Source organism: Hypanus sabinus, chromosome 28 (assembly GCF_030144855.1).
Source record: "Hypanus sabinus isolate sHypSab1 chromosome 28, sHypSab1.hap1, whole genome shotgun sequence".
Classification (NCBI taxonomy): domain Eukaryota; kingdom Metazoa; phylum Chordata; class Chondrichthyes; order Myliobatiformes; family Dasyatidae; genus Hypanus; species Hypanus sabinus.
This window is the reverse complement of record NC_082733.1, coordinates 15,385,296-15,409,249: the sequence shown is the minus strand read 5'-3', so window position 1 is coordinate 15,409,249 and position 23,954 is coordinate 15,385,296. Positions and strand designations below refer to the sequence as shown.

General features: G+C 39.7%; 1 protein-coding gene across 1 annotated transcript in view; it reads left to right on the top strand.

Moving 5' to 3' along the window:
• Positions 1-23,954, top strand: part of adamtsl3 (ADAMTS-like 3) — a 740,135-nt gene that overhangs the window by 393,126 nt on the left and 323,055 nt on the right. The window contains exon 6 of the mRNA XM_059952647.1: positions 7,916-8,152. Within this exon, the coding sequence (XP_059808630.1) occupies positions 7,916-8,152 (237 nt within the window). The remainder of the gene's footprint in view (positions 1-7,915; positions 8,153-23,954) is intronic.

Sequence of the window (23,954 nt, the reverse complement as noted above, 5' to 3'; positions counted from 1 at the left end):
CTAATCTCACATTTCAGCAGTTACTCAGGTGATTCTCGTTGCATATAGGCGTCAATTGCTCCATGAGTCGAGGAGCTCTGAATGTATTTGAACATTCTACAACCTTTCGCAAATTTCCCTGCGTCTGTCCTCAGGATGGAAGGAAGGTGATTCGTAAAGTAGCTGAAGGTGATTGTATTCACGGTAAAGGCACTCCCCTGAGGAACTATGGTTATGGGACTGGGTTCACTGATAACCAGCACCTATCTTCTTCTCTGTGAGACATGAAACCCAAATAATGGAGTGTTTTTCCAGTCTACCTCGATATCACATTTGGTCGAATACTATATTGATGCTATCTCACCTCTGAACTTCTAAAAGCAAGGCCTGGGTGACGCCTGAAGTGGAGTTCCCTGGCGAATCCCAAACTGGCCATTGATAAGTAAGTTATTAGTGAATAAACACTGTTTATATTGACAACACTTACAAAGTACTTTGAGACATGCATGGATAGGGTTTCCCAACATTTTTTATGGCATAGAACCCTACTGTAATCTGAGGGGTCCATGGACCACAGGTTGGGAACCCCTGGTTAAAGGGAGTCAAATGGGATTAAATGGGACTCACAGAGAGAAATCCTGGTTGGTGTGGGCTTGTAGGGCCTGTTTCTGTGCTGTGTGACTCTGATCTAATGGCAGATGCCAGCATATTGCTCATGATTGTGGGGATGGAATGGGCAGTAATTTGCTGGATTGTCCTGCTATTTATCAATGTGGCATACCTGGGCAGTGTTCATGATGTTGAGTAGATGCCGGTGTTGTAACTGTACTGGAACAGCTTGATTAGAGTAATAGCTAGCTTTGGAGTGCTCATGTTTAATATTACATCTCCGATGTTGTAGCTTCTGTAGCCTTTGCTCTATTTAATGCTGTCAGCCATTTCCTGATATCACGAGGAATGAATTGATTTGTGCAAGGCTGTTATGTGTTAGAAAGGATCGCCAGAGGAAACCACAATGGATCTCATCCACTCAGCACCTCTGAGTGATGATGCGTCATCCCTTTCATTTCCACTTGTCTCCTCTGCCCCAACATAGTCTCCTCCTGTTTAAATATCCAACATATTTATGATGAAGTGTGGTAGGACAGCAGAGCTTTTCACTCTGTTTAGCTTGTATATAGGCCTATAGAGCAGCTTCATAATGCTCTTGCACCTCCTCATTGTCAAGTATAACTGCGACCACTCCTAGGTGTCTTTCTGCACTCTTCATTCAACCAGGATGAATCCTCTGTCCACTTAGTCATCATAGAGTGAGGGATGCGCCAGGTCATGTGATTACATATTGCGACTTTGTATGTTTTTATTGTTGTCAGAGGTCCACAGGATCTTGTGCTTTCCCAGCTTTGTTTGCCAAATCTGTGTTGAGTCTAGCCCATTCATGATGGTAATACAAGAAGTTAGCTACAAGAAGATGTTTTTGGATCTGCTTGTTTATTCTTAGATTAGTCTGTTTAATTGTCATTTTATTTGCAGTTTAGCAATTAATTATCTGCTTGTATTTTAAGTAGTCTTTATGTGTATACCAGTTTAATATGCCTGGTGCAATGCAAAGTATAATTCTGGAAAACTTTGGAAGTTTCTTTGTTCTGTCTTAACCATTCTGCAATAAGTGCTTGTTCATTGGTTAACTTGGTACTTCAGTACTCAAATTAGTACTTTTTAGGCAGTTAATTGTTATCTATATATATATGAATGGAATTTTTATTATCCCAGTAGTATAAAAACAGCTGTTTCATGTTAGGCACCATCTTGAGTTTCTCTCTTCGAGTAGTAGACCCTGTCACTGTTCTGTTCCTGTTCTATCAACTCTTAATAAAATGTGTGAAACAGTAAGTTTTTATGCCTCATTCCTGACTTATAAAAGAACCTTGGATTTAAACAACAGAATCTATCAATGGCAATTTTTGTCGATAGATTTTGCCTTCTTGAGGAAGTGTCTCATGTAGATAGTCAATGGTAAGGAGGAATAGCCCATGATGTATTGGGCTGAATCCAAAACTCTCTACAGCTTGTTACATTCCTGCGCATTTGAATTACCACGTCAGACCACAATACAACCTGTCAGGATACTAATCAGCTGCACATAATTCTTGCAAGCCCTTGGGATCTTTTATCACTGGCATTTTAGCATTGCATTAATATATCATGCCAGTACATGTTGTGTAAGGGTAAATTACAAGAGTACACAAAAGAGATATGTGTTTTAGTTACTGTTTACAATAAATCTTGACATACTCTTTGACATATAGTACAATTTAATTTTTATATATTTGCTTGTAAAAATATTCAGGATACAAGTTCATAAAGGTAGGCTTCAGGCAATGAACTCAACAAAGAAACAGGTACTGCTTCCTTCAATGGTGTTACTTATCCTTTGAAGTGCTCTTTTTTGCTCATTTTTCTGAGCATACTCAAACTCTTTCCAGCATTTATAGTTTTGAGAAGGACTTTTTAACAGCTCCTTTACTCACTGACAGGTAATTATGTTTATGTCTTCACCCCCATGATTACCCTGGTCAGAGACACACAAAACAATTTATATTTAAAGAAAAAAAAACTAAGCTGTGGTCTGAAACCAGAAACTGACCTGGAAGAGAGTCTTGCCAGGTCTGCCGAAGGGTTCTAGCCTGAAACGTTGACTGTACTTCTTTTTTATTGATGCCCTCAGTTCCTCCCAGCATTCTGTGTGTGTTGGCTGGAAGAGGGACTTACCTTCATTGTCTTTATAAGTTCCTCAGGCCATGCATGCAGCAGCAGGATACTTCCTAAACACTTCAACTATGTACAAGAAGAAAGCAAGAGAAGTTCTCTGCAATTATACAACTAGCAGAGCTGTTGCCTCACATCGCTAGTGACTGCTTTCATCCTAATCTCTGCTGCTGTCCGTAGAGTCACGTGTCCAGCAACAATTAATATATAATTGAGTCAAGTTTTATAAACAAACATAAACATTTATTAAACTCTGCTCAACAATAGCGAAAAGTATTCGGACGACTAACTTAACCGGAAGCTAACTGCTATACAGCAACTCTGGAACAGTTCTTAAAGTGGTAAATACGAACACAGCCTTAAAGGGGTGAATTCGAAAGTCCAAGTGATCTATACAGTCAATTAGGAGAGACTTTCCTGAAGTAAAGAATTCCTCGACGACGTGACGTTACTGCTGATCCCAGGTGAAATATGCCTTGTCCAAAGGATTCACGATGAAGGAAATAAAACGGTTTAAAGGAACTGACCTTTTTATTCTGGAGCATAGACACTGCACCAAAATTTCCTGTGCTTGCAGAGGTTATCTCAGATGCAGACCTCTATTCTTGAATGAAGATTCAATAAGGTCAATCCTTTATAAAACCGCCGAACAACGCCAACTTTCCCCATTTCTTTCTTCACTCTCCAATCCTGGACTGTAAAGGTAAGTCAAAGATACCCCAAACAAAACTGTCAGTGATTGGCGAAACTGCTGGCACAATGATTTTACCTTAGAATAGAAAGTAAAACTCCACTTTAAAACGAAACTGCATCATGAAATGAATACGCAGCAAAACTAAAAACTAACAAAGTAACTGACGAACCAACCAACGCAAAACTCCTGCGTCACAGCAGGGCTTTCCTGTTTTATACCTGTTGGAACAGGCCATCACATGACCTCACACTGGCGGGAAAATTACATCACCCACCCCACCATCACAAGACAATTACATCATGCTCACAAGATACTCAAATACATCATGCTTATAAGACAGTCACAAAATACCCACGAGGTTTGTAACAATAGCAAGTTTGCACATTCACTCTGTGACAGCATGTGTGTCTTCTGGGTGCTGGGATTGCCTCCCATATTCAAAAGATGTGCAGCCTGGTAGGTTAACTGGCTACCTGAATGGTTGAATTTGGAGGTATTGATCAAGTGTGGGAAGAATTAAAGAAACTGGAATTAGTGAAGGATCAATATTAGCGTAGATGGTTACCTGATGCCATTGTGGATTTAATTGGTTGAGAGGTCTGTTCCCATGCTCTATGATTATGAAAGGAAGTTAGTGATAAATTACCTCTGTGCCTCGTTAAGTTCTGCTTGAAAGATAATGAAGTAGCCTTACCTCATTCATCTGTGTTGCCACTCCTATTAATCATCCTAAACCTCCATTCTAATCTAGTTCCAATATAAATCTCAGTGTTTGCCAAAGACTAACCTGATGGCAGCAACTTGTCAAAGTTTCATTTCCATTATGAGTAAAAGCCTTAGTGCCTCAAAATGCCAAGATGGCTGTAGTCACAGAGTACCACAACTAAACCTTCCATAAAATGTTAACATTTCTTCAGTAGTGCAATATGCTAAATTAATTTGGCTTAAATTTTATCTTTTATTATACTGATTCTTTTTTTCATGCTTTTTAGTTTGTTTGTTAGAGTTCTGCTTCCTCTAATTCCATTATTCCTTCCTGGTTTAATATCATCTGCAAATCCCCAGTGGTATCTAAGTCCATACTCTTGTTTTAAACTGAAAACAGGAATTAGGCATGGTCCCATTGAATGGGAGAATTAAACCAGAGTGCCTACTCTTGTCCCTAAGTCACAGGTGTATATGTTCCAGTGTAGGAATGATCTTCATGACAATATCCAGGAAACCCACCAGTGAATACTTTCTACTTTACAATTTTCTCCTTCTAATGATTGATGTTTTCTACTTGGTAAATATGTTATCTTTATGCTAGATTTATTCACAATTATGATGCCATTCACTTTAATAGCTTTTCCCATGGTTTTATCAAAAAATCTTCTGAAAATCCAACTCAATTCATCATAATGCTCATTCTGCGTTAATAGTGTGTCCAATAAAATTCCATTCACCACATCTAATAAAATAATGTGTCGGGGAGTTTGGCAAATGTATACCTAAATCAATAAATATTATATAAGATGTCTGTAAAATATAGTATCAGTATTTTTTGATAATTGAATTATTATTATGAGATCTTAATCTAAATAGTCATCATTTGACTAAATATTTATTCAGTTTCCCCCTCCCCTCTCCCATTCAATATATATCTCTCTTTTAATATTTCCATATCTACCTCCTTTCATAATTTGAAATTCCCTATTTTAAATGCATTCTTTTTCCGCAACCTGTTCGTTGGTGGCAAGGCCAACATTTATTTGTCATCTTTAACTGGCCTTCAGAAGGTACTGCCTCACCACTTTTGAAGCATTGTAATCAATCATTATTTTGAAGTTGTGGGAAATGGTGGCAAGTTTAGTTGTTGCTGTTAGAACAGTCTAAGCAAATCTGTACAAAGCCTTTTGGAGGTAGCACGTACTATAGTCAGTTTGAATCCGAACTGGAGAGACTATTAAGGTGGAGAACTGGATGCCAAGCAAATAGCTGCTTGATCTTGGATAATGTTGCACTTGAATGTTGCAACAGCTACATTAATCCAGGTAGATGTAAAGGATTCCATCAATCTTGAGTCTTTCACTACAGGATACTCACAACCTCTGACCTACTACTGAAGCCACAGAATTCATTTAGCTTGCTCCGTTGAGTTTCTGGTGACCAACGACTTCCAGGACTAAGGCTATGTCCACACTACACCAGATAAATCCGTAACCAAAGCTTTTTCTCTTCGTTTTTACCCTCTGTCCACACTAAAACTGCATTTTCATCCCCCAAAACTGGAGCTTTACAGAAACGCTTTCCAGGGTGGATACTTTTGAAAATGCTGCTCGGGCAGATCAGTGTGGATGGGGTAACCGGAGACTTCTGAAAACGCTGTCAGACGGCAGCATGCCATTTCGTTGTTTTCTTGAATGCAACCTAACAATTTCAGAACAGACGGCAATGAGACTGAAGCCAGGAGAGTTAGAAAATTACTCACCAAATACTTTGACCCATAACTTACTGAATAAACTAGTATACTGTACTCACTTTGCCCTGTTTTCTGTCCTTGCTCGTATGAAGGTGGTTTACCTATTTATGCAAGTACTTCTCTGACAATAGATGTATACAGCCTAATGTAACATTGTATGGAAATACAAGGTAATACTGATGCAGACATGTTTTACACATTTAACAAGGTGCTTTATTAATGTAACAGAGTTAGTCAGTTTTTCAATGTTCGTCATCAGCCGGGTTATACAGTTTGTAAACTCCCTGTCGGTTGCCTCCATACCTTCAGTATTTGTTTTTTTTTCACTTTTAAATCCTCTTGCGCGATAGCCAACAGCTGCCCATCGTTTATGTTTTTCTAGTCTGTAACTAAACAAACATGCACTGTCTTTCACAGCGAGATTCGACACCAAACCTGTTGCTTGTTTTCGGTGGATGTGTCCTGTGCAAGTGCAGTAGGTGTAGATTCACCGAAATATCTGTTTCAACGTGGACAGAGACATTTCTAAAAATGCATAGTGTAGATGCCTAGATGCGAAACCGGTGTTTTCAAAATTATCTGGTCTAGTGTGGATGTAGCCTAAGTTGTGGATTAGGCAATCATCATGGATGTCAAGGATAGTTATTTGGATTCCGTCTTGTTGGAGAAGATGACAGTTGTTTTGCATTTTAATGGTGTGAATATTACTTGCCAATCCTCAGTCTATAGATGAAAGCAGCTGGACTTGTGGCCTGTTTCATTTGTTGAGGAATTGTGAGTGGAGTTAAACATTATCGGAGAAATTTGATCGATTGTCCATAAAATATGATTCAATGTAAATGTCTGTGCCAGGTTTGCATGCAAGCCTTCAGTTGTTTTCCAAAACTATGTCTGTCTGGTTGGCTTGGAACTAATTAACTGTTTCTGATCTGGTGCCTGGATCAATTCTGGGTGGTGTAATAGGCTTTGCTCTTTCTCAGTGTCAACATAGTGGCAATGCTATGACTGAGTAGCTTGTGATACTATTTAAGAGTCAACTGTATGGATGGATCTGAATTGTATAGAAGTGAGTCCTCATCTGTGTATGTGGGTGGGGGGGGGGGTTAAATTTTCTGAACAGCCACAATAAAGCAAATGATTTTTCACAACTATCTAATAATCTTGTCACTATTACTGATGGCTTGTTTTCAAAGCTCAAGATTTCTAGTCGAATTTAAAATGGTGTCTGACCTTCAGTATCTACATTTTTAATCCACGTTTCTGGATGATTAGTCCAGTTCACTATGTAATTTTGTTTTAAAATTTGATCTTTTTTAGATGTTGTATTTTCTATCAATGTTTTACATAAGGCTTCAGGCAATGTGGGACTGCTCCAAAAGAAAACTATGTTTTGCAGTTGAAAAATCTGCACACATTTGGGAAATGTATCTCCTTGTTTTTAGGCAGGATTTCCAATCTTCCCTGCACGTTTTTGGGGGTACAACAACCTCCCAAATACTAACTAATTTTTGTTTATCTGTTGTGAGCTTTTGAACCTCACCTGTTCTTATTTAAAGACAGATGAACCTGCAACACTTAATAGGGAAAATGATGAGCTGAAAGTGACAGTGTTAGTTTAGTTGCTTGTTACACAAAGAAACCCAGTAATGCTGTTTTGCGGATTGAAGTTCTCGCTCTTCATGTGATTTTGACAGAGACATTAGGTTTACTCCCATGCTGTAACAGCACCAAATCAAGATGATATGAATCGGTTTATAAACCACAATTTGTTTATGTCAATGAAATCAATGGATTCCTGATTCAGCTCAGTCTTAGAGATAAGTTGTATTTTGGGCCTTGGCCATCAGCCGGATTGCACAAGATTGCATTCCATATTTGTATGATATAATGAGACAGTTTCAACTTAATGTTGGTGTGCTATATATTTTTACAAGAAGTATTAGCACCATATAAAGTGTACTAAGAAAATTGATCACCTCTTGACAATTCACTTCCATTTTCTCCTTCCGAAGGATTGTCCTCCAGACGCTGGTGACTTCCGGCACCAGCAATGCTCTGCACACAATGATGTGAAGTACCAAGGGCAATACTACGAGTGGATTCCCGTCTACAACGACCCAGAAGCTCAGTGCGCACTCAAATGTCAGGCCCGGGGAACAAACTTGATCGTGGAGCTATCACCCAAAGTGCTCGATGGAACCCGATGTAACACTGAGTCTCTGAATATGTGCATCAGTGGAATTTGTCAGGTAACTTTACCTACCCTTCCCTAATTTTCACTGGAGATTCTTCATATTTTCTTGGAATAGATCTATTTACAGAAGGCTTTGTGTTTATTGTAGAGCTACCATTACCAAAACCTGTAGAATGAATACGTGCTTCCTAAACCTAATTCATTTTCTTGAATTGTATACTCCTAAGTACTGCAATTCTGTTTTTTTGCTTTCTGAAAATGTTAAGTAGATGTCAATGAAGAAATTATGAATGAAAATAAGAAAAACTTCATATGCTGGAAATTTAAAACAGAAAACTCTGTAGGTACGCATCTGTTTAGGCAGCATCTGGAGAGAGAAGAAATAAGCTCAAGATGATGACTTTTCATTAAAATTGGTGCTGATGCAGAGTCAGTGACCTAAAAAGAATAATGTACGGTGCTTTAACAGAAGTATTTATACACAACAAAGCACTAGCAGTATACTGTACAACTTCACTCCCAAGTGACTATTGTTTTTAGACCATTTATTAAGGAATCATGATAAAATTTTGTGCTCTCCACTTGCGTACTCCCATTTCTCAAATGTAAATTGGATAGGATAGGGAAATCAATTTTTCCTCAAGTGAAATGAGTTGTGACCATTTTTTGAGTCATTTCTTGTCACATTGGAAATCCTATATGATATTTTAATGTAAATTATGACCCTCATGAGGAGGAAAAGGAAGCCAGCCAAATCCCTAACTCAGATAAATAAGAGTTAAAGCAGTAAAATGAAGCAGAAAAGAGGTGGATGTGATACTTGTTGTGCTGAAAGTACAAGTGTGCTGCCCTCGTAATATCAACTAGTAATACTTGTCTAGTATTATCAACTAGACAGTGAACAAAACTCTGTTCAAAAATAACATGGGAGTCAGGGTACAGCCTCCTAGCTCCTTGGTTTTATTGCAGACCCAATGGTATGACATAGACAATAAGGACTGAAGCTGAAAAAACACCAAAATACAGCGCAATTACCACACTATTCCATTCACACAAGTAAATATACACAGATATTCCAGCGGCCCAATCGACAGGAGCGAGGAGGTTTCTCGCGGGTCAGTGAGGCTTATTGGAAAGGAGAGCTTTGCGGCAGAGCACGGCGAATTAGATAAAAGTACAGGAGGGACAAGTGGGTTGGCCATTGTTGGGAGTACGCCAGTGGTGAGAGTAGGACTGTCAGGTTTTGGCTCAAAGGAGGCTTTGGCTAGAAGGAGGCATTGGCTCTAGATAAGTTTCTGTTAAGGTTCTTTTTCTTCCTCTTGCTGTACCTGGTGTAGTAAAAGGCCGTTGTGTGTTCTTCATGCCAGATGTTGGAGAACTGGGAGACCCAGAGTCTCCCAGGGAACTACATCTGCGTGAAGTGCATCCGGCTGCAGCTCCTTGAAGACTTTTTTTAGGGATCTGAAGCAGCAGCTAGATGATCTTCGGCTTGTACGGGTAAGTGAGGAAATAATCAATCAGAGTTGCAGGGAATTAGTCACCCCAAAATTGCAGGAGGCAAGTAGCTGGGTGACTGTCAGCAGAAATGGAACTCTGAATAGGCAGTTAGTGCAGAGCCCCTCTGTGGCCAGTCCCCTCAATAATAACTATACTCTTTTGGGTACTTCTGTTGCGGATGACTTTCCCCCTGAGACCAGCTTACTGGAACTGAGCATGGGTCCGTGGTGAGGGAAAAGAGAGGAGTGCTAGTGATAGGAGACAATGCTCAGAGGATCAGACAAGGAGGTTCTGTGGACATGAACGGGGCACACAGATGGTATGTTGCCTCTCAGGTGGCAGGGTCAGATTGCGTTCACAGCATTTTCGAAGGGCAAGGGAGAGCAGCCAGATGTCTTGGTACATATTGGTACCAATGACATAGGAAGGAAAAGCAAAGAAGTCGTGAAGAGAGAACTTAGAGAGCTAGGCAGAGAAGCAGACCTCCAGGCTGGTAATTTCTGGATTGCTGCTTGTGCCATGAACCAGTGAGGGTAGAAACAGGATGATTTGGCAGGTAATGTGTGGCTGAGAAGCTGGTGCGGGGGGCAGGGCTTCAGGTTCTTGGATCATTGGGATCTCTTCTGGGGGAGGTAGGACCTGTACAAAAGGGACAAGTTGCACCTGAACCGGAGGGGAACCAATATTCTGGCAGGCAGTTTTGTTAGAGCTTTTGAGGAGGGTTTAAGCTTATTTGGCAGGGTGTTGGGAACCAGAGTGTAGGGATTCAGGACAGGATGAATGGTGAAAAAGGAAAGATAGCGTGCAGTCAGATTGTCAGGAAGAGCAGACAATTGATAGGACAGAATTGCAGCCAGCAGAGTGAGTATCAGTGCATTATGGATGCAGAATCAAAAAGAGTAGCATATGCAGTACTCTAAGTGGTACATCTCAATGCACAGAGTATAAGAAATAATGTGGATGCTCTTGTTGCACTATTATAAATTGTCTGGTATGGTGTTATGACCAACACTGATTCATGGTTGAAGAATGGCTGTAGTCGGGAGCTTAGTGTCCAAGGCTACACATTGTATCGGAGGGATAGGAAATTGGGCAGAGGGGTTGGCATGGCTCTGCTGGTAAAGAATGGCATCAAATCAGCAAAAAGATACGACATAGGATCGGGAGATGTTGAATCCTCATGGATTGATGGCAATTATATACAGGCCTCTCAACAGTAACTGTGATGTGGACCACAAAGTACAACAGAAAAGGCATGTCAAAAGGGCAATGTTATGAATGTCATGGGAAATTTCAACATATGGATCGATTGGGAAAATCAGGTTGGTAACAGATCTCATGAGAGTGAGTTTGTTGAATGCAAACAGGATGGTTTTTTAGAGCAGTTTGTCATTGAGCCTACTAGGGGATCAGCTGTACTGGATTGAGTGTTACGTAATGATCAGAGTTGATTAGGAACCTTAAGGTAAAAGAATTCTTAGGAGGCAGTAATCACAATATGACTGAGTTCAACTTGAAATTTTATAGGGAGGAAGTAAAGTCTGATGTAGCGGTGTTTCTGTGGAATAAAGGAAATTACAGTGGTATGAGAGAGGAGTTGGCCAAAGTAAATTGGAAGGAGGTACTGGCAGGGATGACAGCAGAATGGCAATAGCATGAACTTCTGGGAGAAATGAGGAAGGTTCAGGATAGATGTATTCCAAAAATGAAGAAATACTCAAATGGCAAAATAGTACAACCGTGGCTGATAAGGGAAGTCAAAGCTAAGTAAAAGCAAAAGAGAGGGCATGCAATAATGCAAAAATTAGTGAGAAGATAGAGGGTTGGAGCTTTTAAAAACTTACAGAGAGCAACTAACATAATCATTAGGAGGGAAAAGATGAAATATGAAAGCAAGCAAGCAAAGAAAATCAAACTTGATGATAAAAAGCTTTTTCAAATATGTAAAAAATAATAGAGAGGTAAAAGCGGATATGGGACTGCTAGAAAATGAGGCTGGAGAAATAATAACGGGACAAGGAGATGGCAGATGAACTAAATGAGTATTTTTCATCAGTCATCACTGGAAGATACTAGCAGTGTGCCAGATGTTGAAGGGTGTGAGGGAAGAGAAGTGAGTGCAGCTATAAGGGAGAAGGTGCTCAAAGTGTTGAAAGACCTAATGGTACATAAGTCACCCAGACCAAATGAACTGCACCCTAGGGTTCTGAAAGAGGTAATGGCAGAGACTGTGGAGGCATTAGTAGTGTTGAGGAAACAGGAAGGCTGCAAGAGGACTTAGGAGAATGGGCATGAAAGTGACAAATGAAATGCAATGTTTGAAAATGCATGGTTATGCACTTCGGTGGTAGAAATAAATGAGCAGACTACTTTACTTTATTGTTGTCAAACAATTGATACTAGAGCATACAATCATCACAGCGATATTTGATTCTGCGCTTCGCGCTCCCTAGAGTACAAATCAATAGTAAATATAATAAAAATTTAAATTATAAATCATAATAAAAAATAGAAAAGGGAAAGTAAGGTAGTGCAAAAAGAAACCGAGAGACAGGTCCGGATATTTGAAAGGTACGGCCCAGATCCGGGTCTGGATCCATTCAGCAGTCTTATCACAGTTGGAAAGAAGCTGTTCCCAAATCTGGCCATACAAGTCTTCAAGCTCCTGAACCTTCTCCTGGCGGGAAGAGGGACAAAAAGTGTGTTGACTGGGTGTGTCGTGTCCTTGATTATCCTGGCAGCACTGCTCCGACAGCGTGCGGTGTAAAGTGAGTCCGAGGATGGAAGATTGGTTTTTGTGATGTGCTGAGCTGTGTTCACGATCTTCTGCAGCTTCTTCCGGTCTTCCATACCAGGCTGTGATGCACCCTAGAAGAGTGCTTTCTACGGTGCATCTATAAAAATTAATAAAATTTAGACTATTTTCTAAACGGAGAAAATCCAAAAATCTGAGATGCACAGGGACTTGGGAGTTCTTGTGTAGAACATCCTAAAGGTTACCTTGCAGGTTAAGCTGGTGATGAGAAAGGCAAATGCAATGTTAGCATTCATTTCAAGAGGCCTGAAATACAAGAGCAGGGATGTGATGCTGAAACTTTATTAGGCACTGGAGAGGTCTCACCTTGAGTATTGTCAACAGTTCTAGGCTCCTCATTAAAGAAAACATGTTCTGGCCTCCGAGAGGGTTCAGCGGGGGGTTTACAAGGAAGATTCCAGGAATTAACGGGTTATCATATGAGGGACGTTTGATAGCTTTGGGTCTGTACTCGCTGGAATTCAGAAGGATGTGGGGGATCGGGGGGAATCTCATTGAAACCATTCAAATATTAAAAGGCCTAGACAGAGTAGATGTGGCAAGGATGTTTCCTATGGTGGGGGAGTCTAGGACAAGAGAGCACAACCTCAGGGTAAAGGGGCATCCATTTAAAACAGAGATGCAGAGAAATTTCTTTAGCCAGAGGGTGCTGAATTTGTTAGTACAGGCAGCTGTGGAGGCCAGGTCGCTGGTATATTTAAGGCTGAGATTGATGGGTTCTTGATTGGACACAGCATCAACTGTTATGGGGAGAGGGCCAGCGAGTGTGATTGAGGAGGGGAAGAAAGGATCAGCCATGATGGAATGGCAGAGCAGATTCGATGGGCCAAATGGGCTAATTCTGCTTGTATGTCTTACTGTCTCATGGTCTTATAAGTAAGAACTTAGTTAAGTTTCCTGCAGATAATATTAAAAGATTCCTGCAAATAAATACAAGTAAACAATATGTGTAAACCATCTACGTTAGTGTTTAACAAACTCAAAATAACATTCTATTTCAGCAAAATATTATTGATACCTTTAGATTAACTTCTAAACAAATAACATCAATTTACAAGCAGTACTTCTGCTGGGGAAACAACAGAATGGCTTTAGATAGAAACTTCTTTCACTCGCAACATAAACCTCTGGCCTCCTGCCATGCTGGCCAATGTTCTTTTATACTGTCTTCTACTTCCTGACTGCACAGGAAATGACCTAATATCGGAAAATGCTCGTTAAAATAAAAGCTGAATGTGCTCGACATAAATCAAGAAAGGCAGAACAACAAGAAAGAAATCATGCTGACTAAGTTTCAGAAAATGTGGAGAAGATAGTGAAGGGCAAAAGGAACGTAGCAGAATTGACTGAGGTGGAATCTGAATGCTGTGTAAACAATAAAAGGGCTATCAGAGAAATGACAGATCCAATTTTACAAACAAAATGAAAAATAGTTACTAAGGTTAGCAGATTTGGCTTATGTGCTAAGTAGTCATGTTACGCCAGAGTTTATAGAGCATTGAAGATTTTGCTGAAGATTTAGTACACTGAATGGACTCTGACCAAAGGAGTTCTGAGAAGCCCATCTTGTGTGCCCATTTGAGTGCATGGGATCATTTCCCAAAGTTTCGAGACAACCTTGTTCTATATACGAGGGGTGATTGATAAGTTCGTGGCTTAAGGTGGAAGGAGTCAATTTTAGAAAACCGAGCACATTTATTTTTCAACATAGTCCCCTCCTACATTTACACACTTAGTGAAGCATACGGATCTTGGACCTTCAGAAAGTGTCCACACCAGGGGTGATTGATAAGTTCATGGCCTAAGGTAGAAGGAGGTGAGTTATACAGCTCTCGTTACATGCTCATGCAGTTCTACTCTTTGAGTGATAATGCAGAAAGTTTGAGGTTAATAACTCATCTTCTTCTACCTTAGACCACGAACTTATCAATCACCCCTGATGAGTTACTAACTTCAAACGTTTTGCATAACCACATAAAGAGTCGACCTGTATGTGTGTGTAATGAGAGCTGTATAACTCATCTCCTTCTGCCTTTGGCCACAAACTCATCAATCACCCCTGTTGTGGACTCTTTCTGGAGGTCCAAGATCTGTATGCCCCACGACTACTGGACTAAGTGTGTAAATGTAGGAAGGGACTATGTTGAAAAATAAGTGTTAGGTTTTCTAAAATTGACTCCTTCTACCTTGGGCCACAAACTTATCAATCACCCTTTGTAAACGGATTGATTGCAGTTATATACCAGCACTGGGAGGCATTATCCATTATCAAAGATCGCTACCGTCTGGTTCATACCATTTTCTCTCAGCCGCCATTGGGCAGGAAGTACAGCAGCCTAACATCCTACACTACCAGGTTCAAGATTAGCAGCTTCCTTTCAACCAATCAGTTCTTTAACCCGCTGGCACAACCCCAGTGACAACAATAATATGATAAATTTGGTCACCTTGCACTGAAATGTGCATTGTGGTTTTGTGTGTTTTAATTATGTTCTTTCTTATAAAAAAAGGATATAATTTCTGCTCAATTTATGATTTGTTTGTGAATCTTGCTTGTTAGGTACATCTGTACATCTGCTCATTAATGCAAATATCCAGTTGGCCAATCATGTGGCAGCAATTCAATGCATAAATGCATGCAACGATGGCCAAAGTGTTCAGTTGCTGTTCTGACCAAATATTGGAATGGGGAAGAAATGTGATTGAAGTGATTTGACTCCGGAATGATTGTTAGTGCCAGATGGGATTGTTCAAGTACCTCAGAAGCTGCTGATCTCCTGGGATTTTCACATAAACAGTTTCTAGAGATTACAAAGAATGGTGCAAGAAACCGGAAACCTCTGGTGAGCAGTGGTTCTGTGGGTGAAAATGCCTTGTTAATGAGAGAATGGCCAGACCGATTCAAGCTGATAGGCAACAGTAACTCAAATAACCACATGTTACAACAGTGGTGTGCAGAGGAGCATCCCTACACATTTCAAACCTTGAAGTTGATGGGCTACAGCAGTAGAAGATCTTGAACATACAGTTTATTAGGTACACTCTGTGCCAATTAAAATGAGCACTGAGTGTAGGATGCTATGTGCTTGTAATGCTGCTGAAAGATGGGCCCCACGATAGTGTAGCGGTTAGATTAATGCTATGACAACTCAGGACATTGGAGTTCAATTCTGATGTCATCTGTAAGGAGTCTGTACATCTTCCCCATGGATTGCATGGGTTTTCCCCATGTGCTCCAATTTCCTCCGACAGTCCAAAGATATACTGGTTAGGAGATTAGTTGGTCATTGTGAACTGTCCCATGATTAGCATTTAATCAGCGGCTGCTGGGCACTGCAGCTGGAAGAGCCTATTTTGTGCTGAATCTCAATTGATAGATAGGTGGGGGAGGGAGATAAAGGTATATGTAATTTTTCATTGCACCAGTGTATACTGGTGGAAAGAAACTTCGATTTGTGACTTTGACTATAGGGTACCAGGTTGAAATTTGCAATGACATGAATTTGGAAAGGGGTGGCAAGCATTGAAAAAGATGGCATGGAATGAGTAGAAATTTTGCAAATGGAATTCAGTATCATCATACTTAAGGGTAAGCATTTGGCTGAGGAAAGTGGTTATCTTTATTCATAATATCTTTCACTGTTTTAACAAGGATGCAAGAATCTTAAATTGTATGGGTACCTATAAATAGCAGGGTATACGTTCAAAGGAATGGAAAGGTATATAGCATCTTAGCCTTTAGAAATTGAGGCTGGAATATTCTCTCCATTTCTGATTGTCACGCTTAGGAAAGAGCATGAAGGCTTTGATCAGAATGGTTGGAGGGATAAAGATTAGTTACGTGAAAAGATTAGGGGAGCAATGATTTCTCTATTCAAGAAAGAGAAGACTACAAGATTTGACAAAAATGTTTAAAGTCCTGAAGTGTTTAGAAAGTTTAAATAAAGCAAAATAGTTTGAAATTGCTTATTAGGCATTTATCAGAGTCCTCATTTAAGGTCATTGGCAAAGAAAAGTATATGATCTATGAGGGCTGATTGATAAGTTCGTGGCCTAAGGTAGAAGGAGTCAATTTTAGAAAACTTAGCACATTTATTTTTCAGCATAGTCCCCTCCTACATGTACACACTTAGTCCAGCAGTCGTGGAACATGTGGATCCCTTCTTTGCAGAAGTAGTCCACAGCAGGGGAGATTGATAAGTTTGTGGCCTAAGATAGAAGGAGATGAGTTATTAACTTCAAACTTTCTGCATTTTCACTCAAAGAGTTGAACTGCACGTGCATGTAATGAGAGCATCTTGGACCTCCAGGTGGTCCACAGCAGGAGTGATTGATAAGTTCATGGCCTGAGGTAGAAGGAGATGAGTTATACAGCTCATTACATGCATGCGCGGTTCAACTGAGTGAAAATGCAGAAAGTTTGAAGTTAATAACTCATCTCCTTCTACCTTAGGCCATGAACTTATCAATCACCCCATGCTGTGGACCACTTCTGGAGGTCCAGGATGCCGAACTTCTACAAAGAAGGGATCCGTGTGCTCCACGACTGCTGGACTAAGTGTGTAAATGTAGGAAAAATAAATGTGCTAGGTTTTCTAAAATTGACTCCTTCTACCTTAGGCTATGAACTTATCAATCACCCCTCATAAGCAGGCAATGATGGACAGTCTATCAGACATATTGGGAAGAGCAATAATGTGATAGTGGAATCAGGAAGTGGCAATATCACATTTTGTATTAGCCTGATAGTTGGAGCTTGAAGGGTGTCCTGGTAGAGTTCAAATTTGACTATGCGGAGGCCCTGAGGAATGAAATAGGGATCTATGTTGTTTGTGCAGTTTGCAGTGATGCTCTGCTATTGGCTTATTATTGTCACATGTACCAAGTTACAGTGAAACGCTTGTCTTATGTACTGTTCATCCAGATCAAATCATCACACAGTGCATTGGGGTAGAACACGAACATTGCAGAATGGAGTGCAAAAGCTACAGAGAAAGTACAATGCAGGCAAACAAACTGCACGCCCAAGTAGATTGTGAGGTCAAGATTCCATCTTAACATCGTAGTAGAGTTTGTGAGGTAGCTGCCTTGAAATTTAAAGAGATGAATGTTTTTGAACTTCTCATGACTTTAAACATTTTAATTGAAGACTTATTATTATTATTTCTTTTTAACTTTTTTTATTGCATTTTTAAATGATTACAAAGTATGAAAAAACAATGTATATAACCCTTACCCCCTCCCCTTAACCCCTCCCCCCTAACTGCCCTATAGAAAAAAAAAGAAAGAAAGAAAGAAAGAATGCCTGGTTGTTGGAAGATCTCCACATGCTCCATGGAATTCGTAATAACTTTAATATGTATATTTATTTCTTTCCCCTAATAACCAATTGTTTCATCTTCAGAGCATCTATATATTTAATCCTGTCTTTTGTAAATAAGGGCTCCAAATTTTCAGAAATGTTTCATATTTATCTCTTAAATTATAAGTAATTTTTTCTAATGGAATACAACCATAGATTTCTTTCTTCCAAGAATCTATACTTAAATGTGTATCCGATTTCCAAGTAACTGAGAAAGATAAACCGGCATGGATTAGAATAGAATTAGATAAAATAGGAGAAAATGTACCAGAAGATTTTATATACAAATGGGAATCTAAATGGATACGGGAAAAGAAAGAATCTCCTATATTAAAACATTTGATTGATTTATGGAATAAGATAAATGTTGATGATGAGACAAGACTTATTATTATTGATACTAAGATAATGAATGACGTGTGAAAACATCATCAGGTGAAAAAAAGAGGAAGAGTGGTTAAGCACAGGATAGTCATGATCTTGTTGGTGAGACCAGCAAGATTTGAATAGACATAGATTCTCTGGAGAGTATTAGAAACTAAGATGAAAGAAATATTTAGCAGAAAAGGATAGGGCAAGAGACATAGAGAACTAGAAAATTTCCAGCCTCTTTAACAAGGCAGTGAGGGGTCTTTATCCAATGTGTCTCAGGATCCTGTCAGTTAAAAATTCAATCGTGCCCAGTGTGGTAAACCATGTATACCTGTCTGGACACGCCCCTCTGCTGTCTGCTCCTGTGGCTCCTCCCACAGACCCCTGAATAAAGGCGATTGTGTCACTGCTCCTCCCACTGTCCAGGAGAGACATCCAGCATGGACGTGGATCCATTTTGTTGTTAATAAAAGTCTTCCGGTATTTACTCTACATCCAGTCTTTTGGAGTAATTGATAGTGCATCACCCAGGTTGTTGGATGCTGCTGATTAGCCCTTGCACACTTTCCTCTGGCACCGAGTGATTCCAAGTGGAAATATCAACACAGTTCCAGGGATGGAAGAGGAAGAAAGGCCAGAATTTGAAACCCCCACAGAGCCTGTTGCTAGAAGGAGGATGTTGACAGGACGTAAGGGTCTTGTGGATTTTTGGGTGACATGGAGACTGGAGCAAAAGGCCATTGTTGGGTCTCTGAGGATTGAGGATTGGTTCTCAATGGGAGTGCTGAAGGAAGACATTTAAATAAAATAAAAATAAGTGTACATATATTGTTCTACTTGCCTCCTGAACAGACCTCTACTACAATAAGATGGACTGTTAACTTCACTGTCTACCTCATTGTCTCTTTGTTCCTTATTGATTGTCTGCACTTGCCTGTAATTCTAACTCCAGTGCACAATTGTCAAGGGAAAAGGGACAAAGCTTGGTCAAATTTCTGGAATGATGGTGAGTGAATCATTCAAGAAATAAGTGAATTTCAAAGATCATAACCATGAGAAAATCAATGTATGGTGATTGAGTCACTTGGCTATTGCAGCTAAGATGCTAAAAATTGAAGCAAGGGCTGAGCCAGAGCTAAGGACCTCCAGATTAGACTGTGAAAGACATGAAGGAATTATCGAGTAAATTTTCTGCTTGCTTGCTCCTGGCATGGAGCCTGCTGGGAATGCAAATCAGGAAATTGTGCAAACACAGCCGAGAATTTTCTTTCCAATAATTTTAAAAGGATGTAAAATCATGGGCTGTCTACACAATTTACTGCTATATGTTCCCAATAGACAATACTTCATGCCAAAAGCTTGCAGTTGAAAAATTAACCCCTGTGACTTCGTACAATGTAGAGAACAAGCTTCTCTTTGCTCCACTGAAAGGCAAATGTTGTTCCCAAAAAGAAAGGATAGAACTCGGGCTTTAGGATGCATTAATGGATGTTCAATTTGAATCCTTGGAAGAGCAGGCAAGTTGAGATGATAAGTGAGGAAGAATGTTAACGTGAAGATATGGAGTGGAATTCAGGGCTAACTCAACCCCTGGAAGTCCTTTGAATAACCGAAGAAAAATCCACAGGATAGGTAGATTGTTTATTAATCCCAGAGGAAATTACAGTAGCATTACAAGTGCACAGATATTCAAATATTAGAAGAGAAGTAAGAAAGAATAAAAAATAAGTTACCTCAAATGGTCCATCAGGAGGGGGTCAACACTTCCCTGGCTGTAGGTTGGCTCATTATAGAGCCTAATAGTCAAGGGTAAGAATGAGCTCATATAGCACTCTTTGGAACAGCACAGTTGCCTTGGTCTATTACTAAAAGTGCTCCTCTGTTCAACCAAGGTGGCATGCAGAGGGTGGGAAACATTGTCCATAATTGCTAGGATTTCCATAGGGTCCTTTGTTCTACCACAGCCTCCAGTGTGTCCAGTTTGACTCCTATAACAGAGCCAGACTTTCTAATCAGTTTATTGAGCCTATTGTCATCACCCATGTTGATGCCTTTGCTCTAGCACACCAACACATAGAAGATTGTACTGGCAACAGCAAATTTGTAGAATAAGTGAAGGAGAGGCCTGCATACTCCAAAGGACCTCAGTCTCCTCTGGAATTAGAGGCAACTCTGGCCCTTCTTGTACGTGGCCTCTGTGTTGATATGGTGAGATATGATCTAACTGCAAATAAATTAATTTAAAACATTACTAAACAGATATAAACATAATTTTGTTAGCATACCATATGGCAAAATTTCACACAATATAATATACAGTACCAGAGCTTTTTTGTATATATAACAACAAAACTTTACAAGTAAACCAAAGCCAAAAGCATCCTTTAGCTGTTGTCAATACTGCTCTAGGTAACATGCCTTGACAAAGATCTTTTATCAGTTAATAGTTTCAATTCTTGTAACTATTCCTGTTTTATATGAAGCCTGAGCAGACACAAGGACTGGGTTATTGACCATTAACCACCTTAATGAAAAGAAACTTAAATGCATGTTGGGTCATTATGTGAAAAACTGTATCCACATCAAGAGCAAGAGGATAATTAGGGAGAAGGTAGGACAACTCAGGGATCAAGGAGGGAACATGTGCTTGGAGGCGGAGAAGATGGAAGAGGTCCTAAATAATTACTTTGTGTTAGAATCTACCAAGAAGAAGGATATAAAGGATAGTGAGCTCACTGTGAAGCATGCTAATATATTAGGGCATTTTGAGATAAAGAAGGAGATAGTGTTAGGTCTCTTGAAAAGCATTATATCCCAGTCTGTGATGAAATAGACTCCAGCTGATTGAGAGATGCAAAAGACGAGAATAATGTGGTCCTGAACAAAACCTTTGTGTTCTCTGTAATCACAGGTGAGGTTCCTGAAGACTGATGAGTAGCTAGTGTTGTTCGGTAGTTCAAGAAGTTGAATAGGGATAATCCTGGAAACTAGAATGGTGAGTCTCATGTCAGTGGCAGAGAGGCTGTTGGAGAGGATTCTTAGGGATAGGATTAATGGAAGAACACTGGAAGAACACTGCTTACTTAGGAACAGGCAGCAAGGCTTTGTGCCAGGAAAATCATGGGGCTTATTAATTTAATTGAGCTTTTCTAGGAGGGGTTGAAGGTGATTGATGAAGATGAAGAAGTGAATGGTGTCTATGTTGATTTTAGTATGACACATGACAAGATCCCACATGGCAGAGTCATCCAGAAGATTGAGATGCATGGGACAGATGAGAACTTGGCCCCTTGGATTCAGGATTGGTTTTTCCATCGAAGACAGAGGGTAATGGTCAGTGGAACTTACTCTGGCTGGAGTTCTTGACAAGTAGTGTTCTGCAGGGATTTGTACTGGGACCACTTGTGAGATATATAAATGACTTGGATGAAAATGTGGATTGGTGGTTGGTAAATTTGCCATGATACAAAAATTGGCAGTGTTATGGATAGTGTAGAAAATTTCCAAAGGATATAGTGGGATATAGATCAGTTGTAGACATAGGTGATAAATAGCAAATAGAATTTAATACAGACAAGCGTGAGGTGTTTTAGTTTGGGAAATCAAATTTAAAGGGAAAGTACACAGTTAATGACAGGAACCTTAACAGCACTGATATACAAAGGGATATTGGGGTCCAAGTTGATAGGTCACCGAAGGTGGCTGTACATGTTGATAAAGTTGTAAAGGAGGTGTATCAGTCCTGACGAAGGGTCACTGTCGAAATGTCGACAGTGCTTCTCCTTATAGATGCTGCCTGCTCTGCTGTGTTCCACCAGCATTTTGTGTGTGTTGCTTGAATTTCCAGCATCTGCAGATTTCCTCATTTATAGCATGTTTGCCTTTATTAGTCAAGGCACTGAGTTCAAGATGCAGGAAGTTGTGTTGCAGCTTCATAAAACTACTGGTACACTGCATCGGGGGTATTGCATTCAGTTCTAGTTATTCCTTTGCAGGGAAGGACATGAAGGCTTTAGAGAAGGTGAGAAGTTGTTTACCAGGATGCTGCTTTGATTAGAAGGCAAATGCTATGAGGAATAGTGACACAAACGTGGGTTGCTTTGTCTGGAGTGGGGGAGGCTGAGGGGACTTCTAATAGAGATTTCTAAGATTGTGAGGCATAAATAGAATAGATAGGCAATATCTTTTCCTCAATCTCAAAATGTCTAATATGGAAGTGTATGCATTTAAGGTGAGAACTGTTAGGCTTAAAAGAGATGTGCAGGGAAAAGAGAGATTGGTGGGTACCTGGAATGCACTGTCATGGTTGGTAGTGGAGGCAACTACAGCCGAGGTATTCAAGAGGATCTTAGACAGGCAGATGAATATATAGAGAATATATTAATATGGACCTTCTGAACACAGTAGGGACTAATTTAACTTGGTGTTTGATTACTTGTTTAATCAATTCAGCATAACATCAAAGTTCAAAGTATTTATTATCAAAGTACATGTATGTCACTATATACAACCGCGAGATTCACTTTCCTGTGGGCATTCATTGTAAATACAAGAAACACAATAGAATCAATGAAAGACCGCACCCAACAGCGTGGACAAACAACCAATGTACAAAAGAGAACAAACTGCAAATGCAAAAAGAAAGAAAAAAGAAATAATGATAATAATAATAATAATAATAACAAAATAAATAATCAATAAATACCAAGAACATGAAATGAAGAGTGAAAGTGAGTTCCTAAGTTGTGGCAACAATTCAGTGATGGGGCGAGTGGTTATCCCTTCTGGTTCAAGAGCCTGATAGCTGAGTGGTAATAACTGTTCCTGAACCTGGTGGTGTGGCTCCTGAGGCCCCTGCACCTCCTTCCTGATGGCAGTGATAAGAAGAGAGCATGGTCTGGATGGTGGAGTTCTTTGATGATGGACGCTGCTTTCCTGTGACAGCGCTCCGCGTAGATGTGCTCAGTGGTGAAGAGGGCTTTACTCGTGATGGACCAACGAGCCTGTTTTTCTTCTGTATTGTTCTATGTGCTATAGGATTTTGTCAGTGACCAAAGAAACACACTAAGCGAAGACAAAATCAATGATGCCTTCATTGCACCAGAGTATTTTGCAGTGGCTCTTTCAACCTGGTATGTCTATATTAGCACCTTGGAAGTGTTTTTTCCATGACAAGGTAGACCCACTCCTTTATATCAATGAGAAAATTTCCCTGATCGTAAATGAGTAGGTGCTTAGTATAGTCAGCTTAGTATTTGAATAGTAAATGTGAAGGATTTGCTTTCTGTGAGTACATTTCCATTTTTGTTTCTGCTTCGTTGTAAGGATGACATTAAAAATAGGTTGGTCGAGTTCAATCCATTTATGGTTTGTTAAGCAAACACTGCACTCAGGAAAGAAGGTTGCTGCTAAATTAAAATGATATATGCAGATAGATCTTCATAACTCTTAAGATAGATCCATTTTTAAGGAGTATATCAAAAACAAAAAAGTCTTAGTACAGTCCATTTATCAAACCATATACTGTATATCACATATATATGGTTTGATAAATAGACTGGATTAAGACTTTTAGTCTTTGATACACTCCTAAAAATGGATCTATCTTAATGAGTGAAGCAATAGATAAGAAATGAAGGATTGTTAATTCACTGACAGAAACAGAACAGAGTATTTTTCATTTGATAGCTAATGTTTTGCTCTTTATTGCTTTCCGTTGGAAGCTAATTATAGAATCCATTTTCCAAAAATTTTCCATTCTGCAATATTTGGTGTCTACTAAGTCTGTTTTGTGTAAGTGGCTTTCAATGG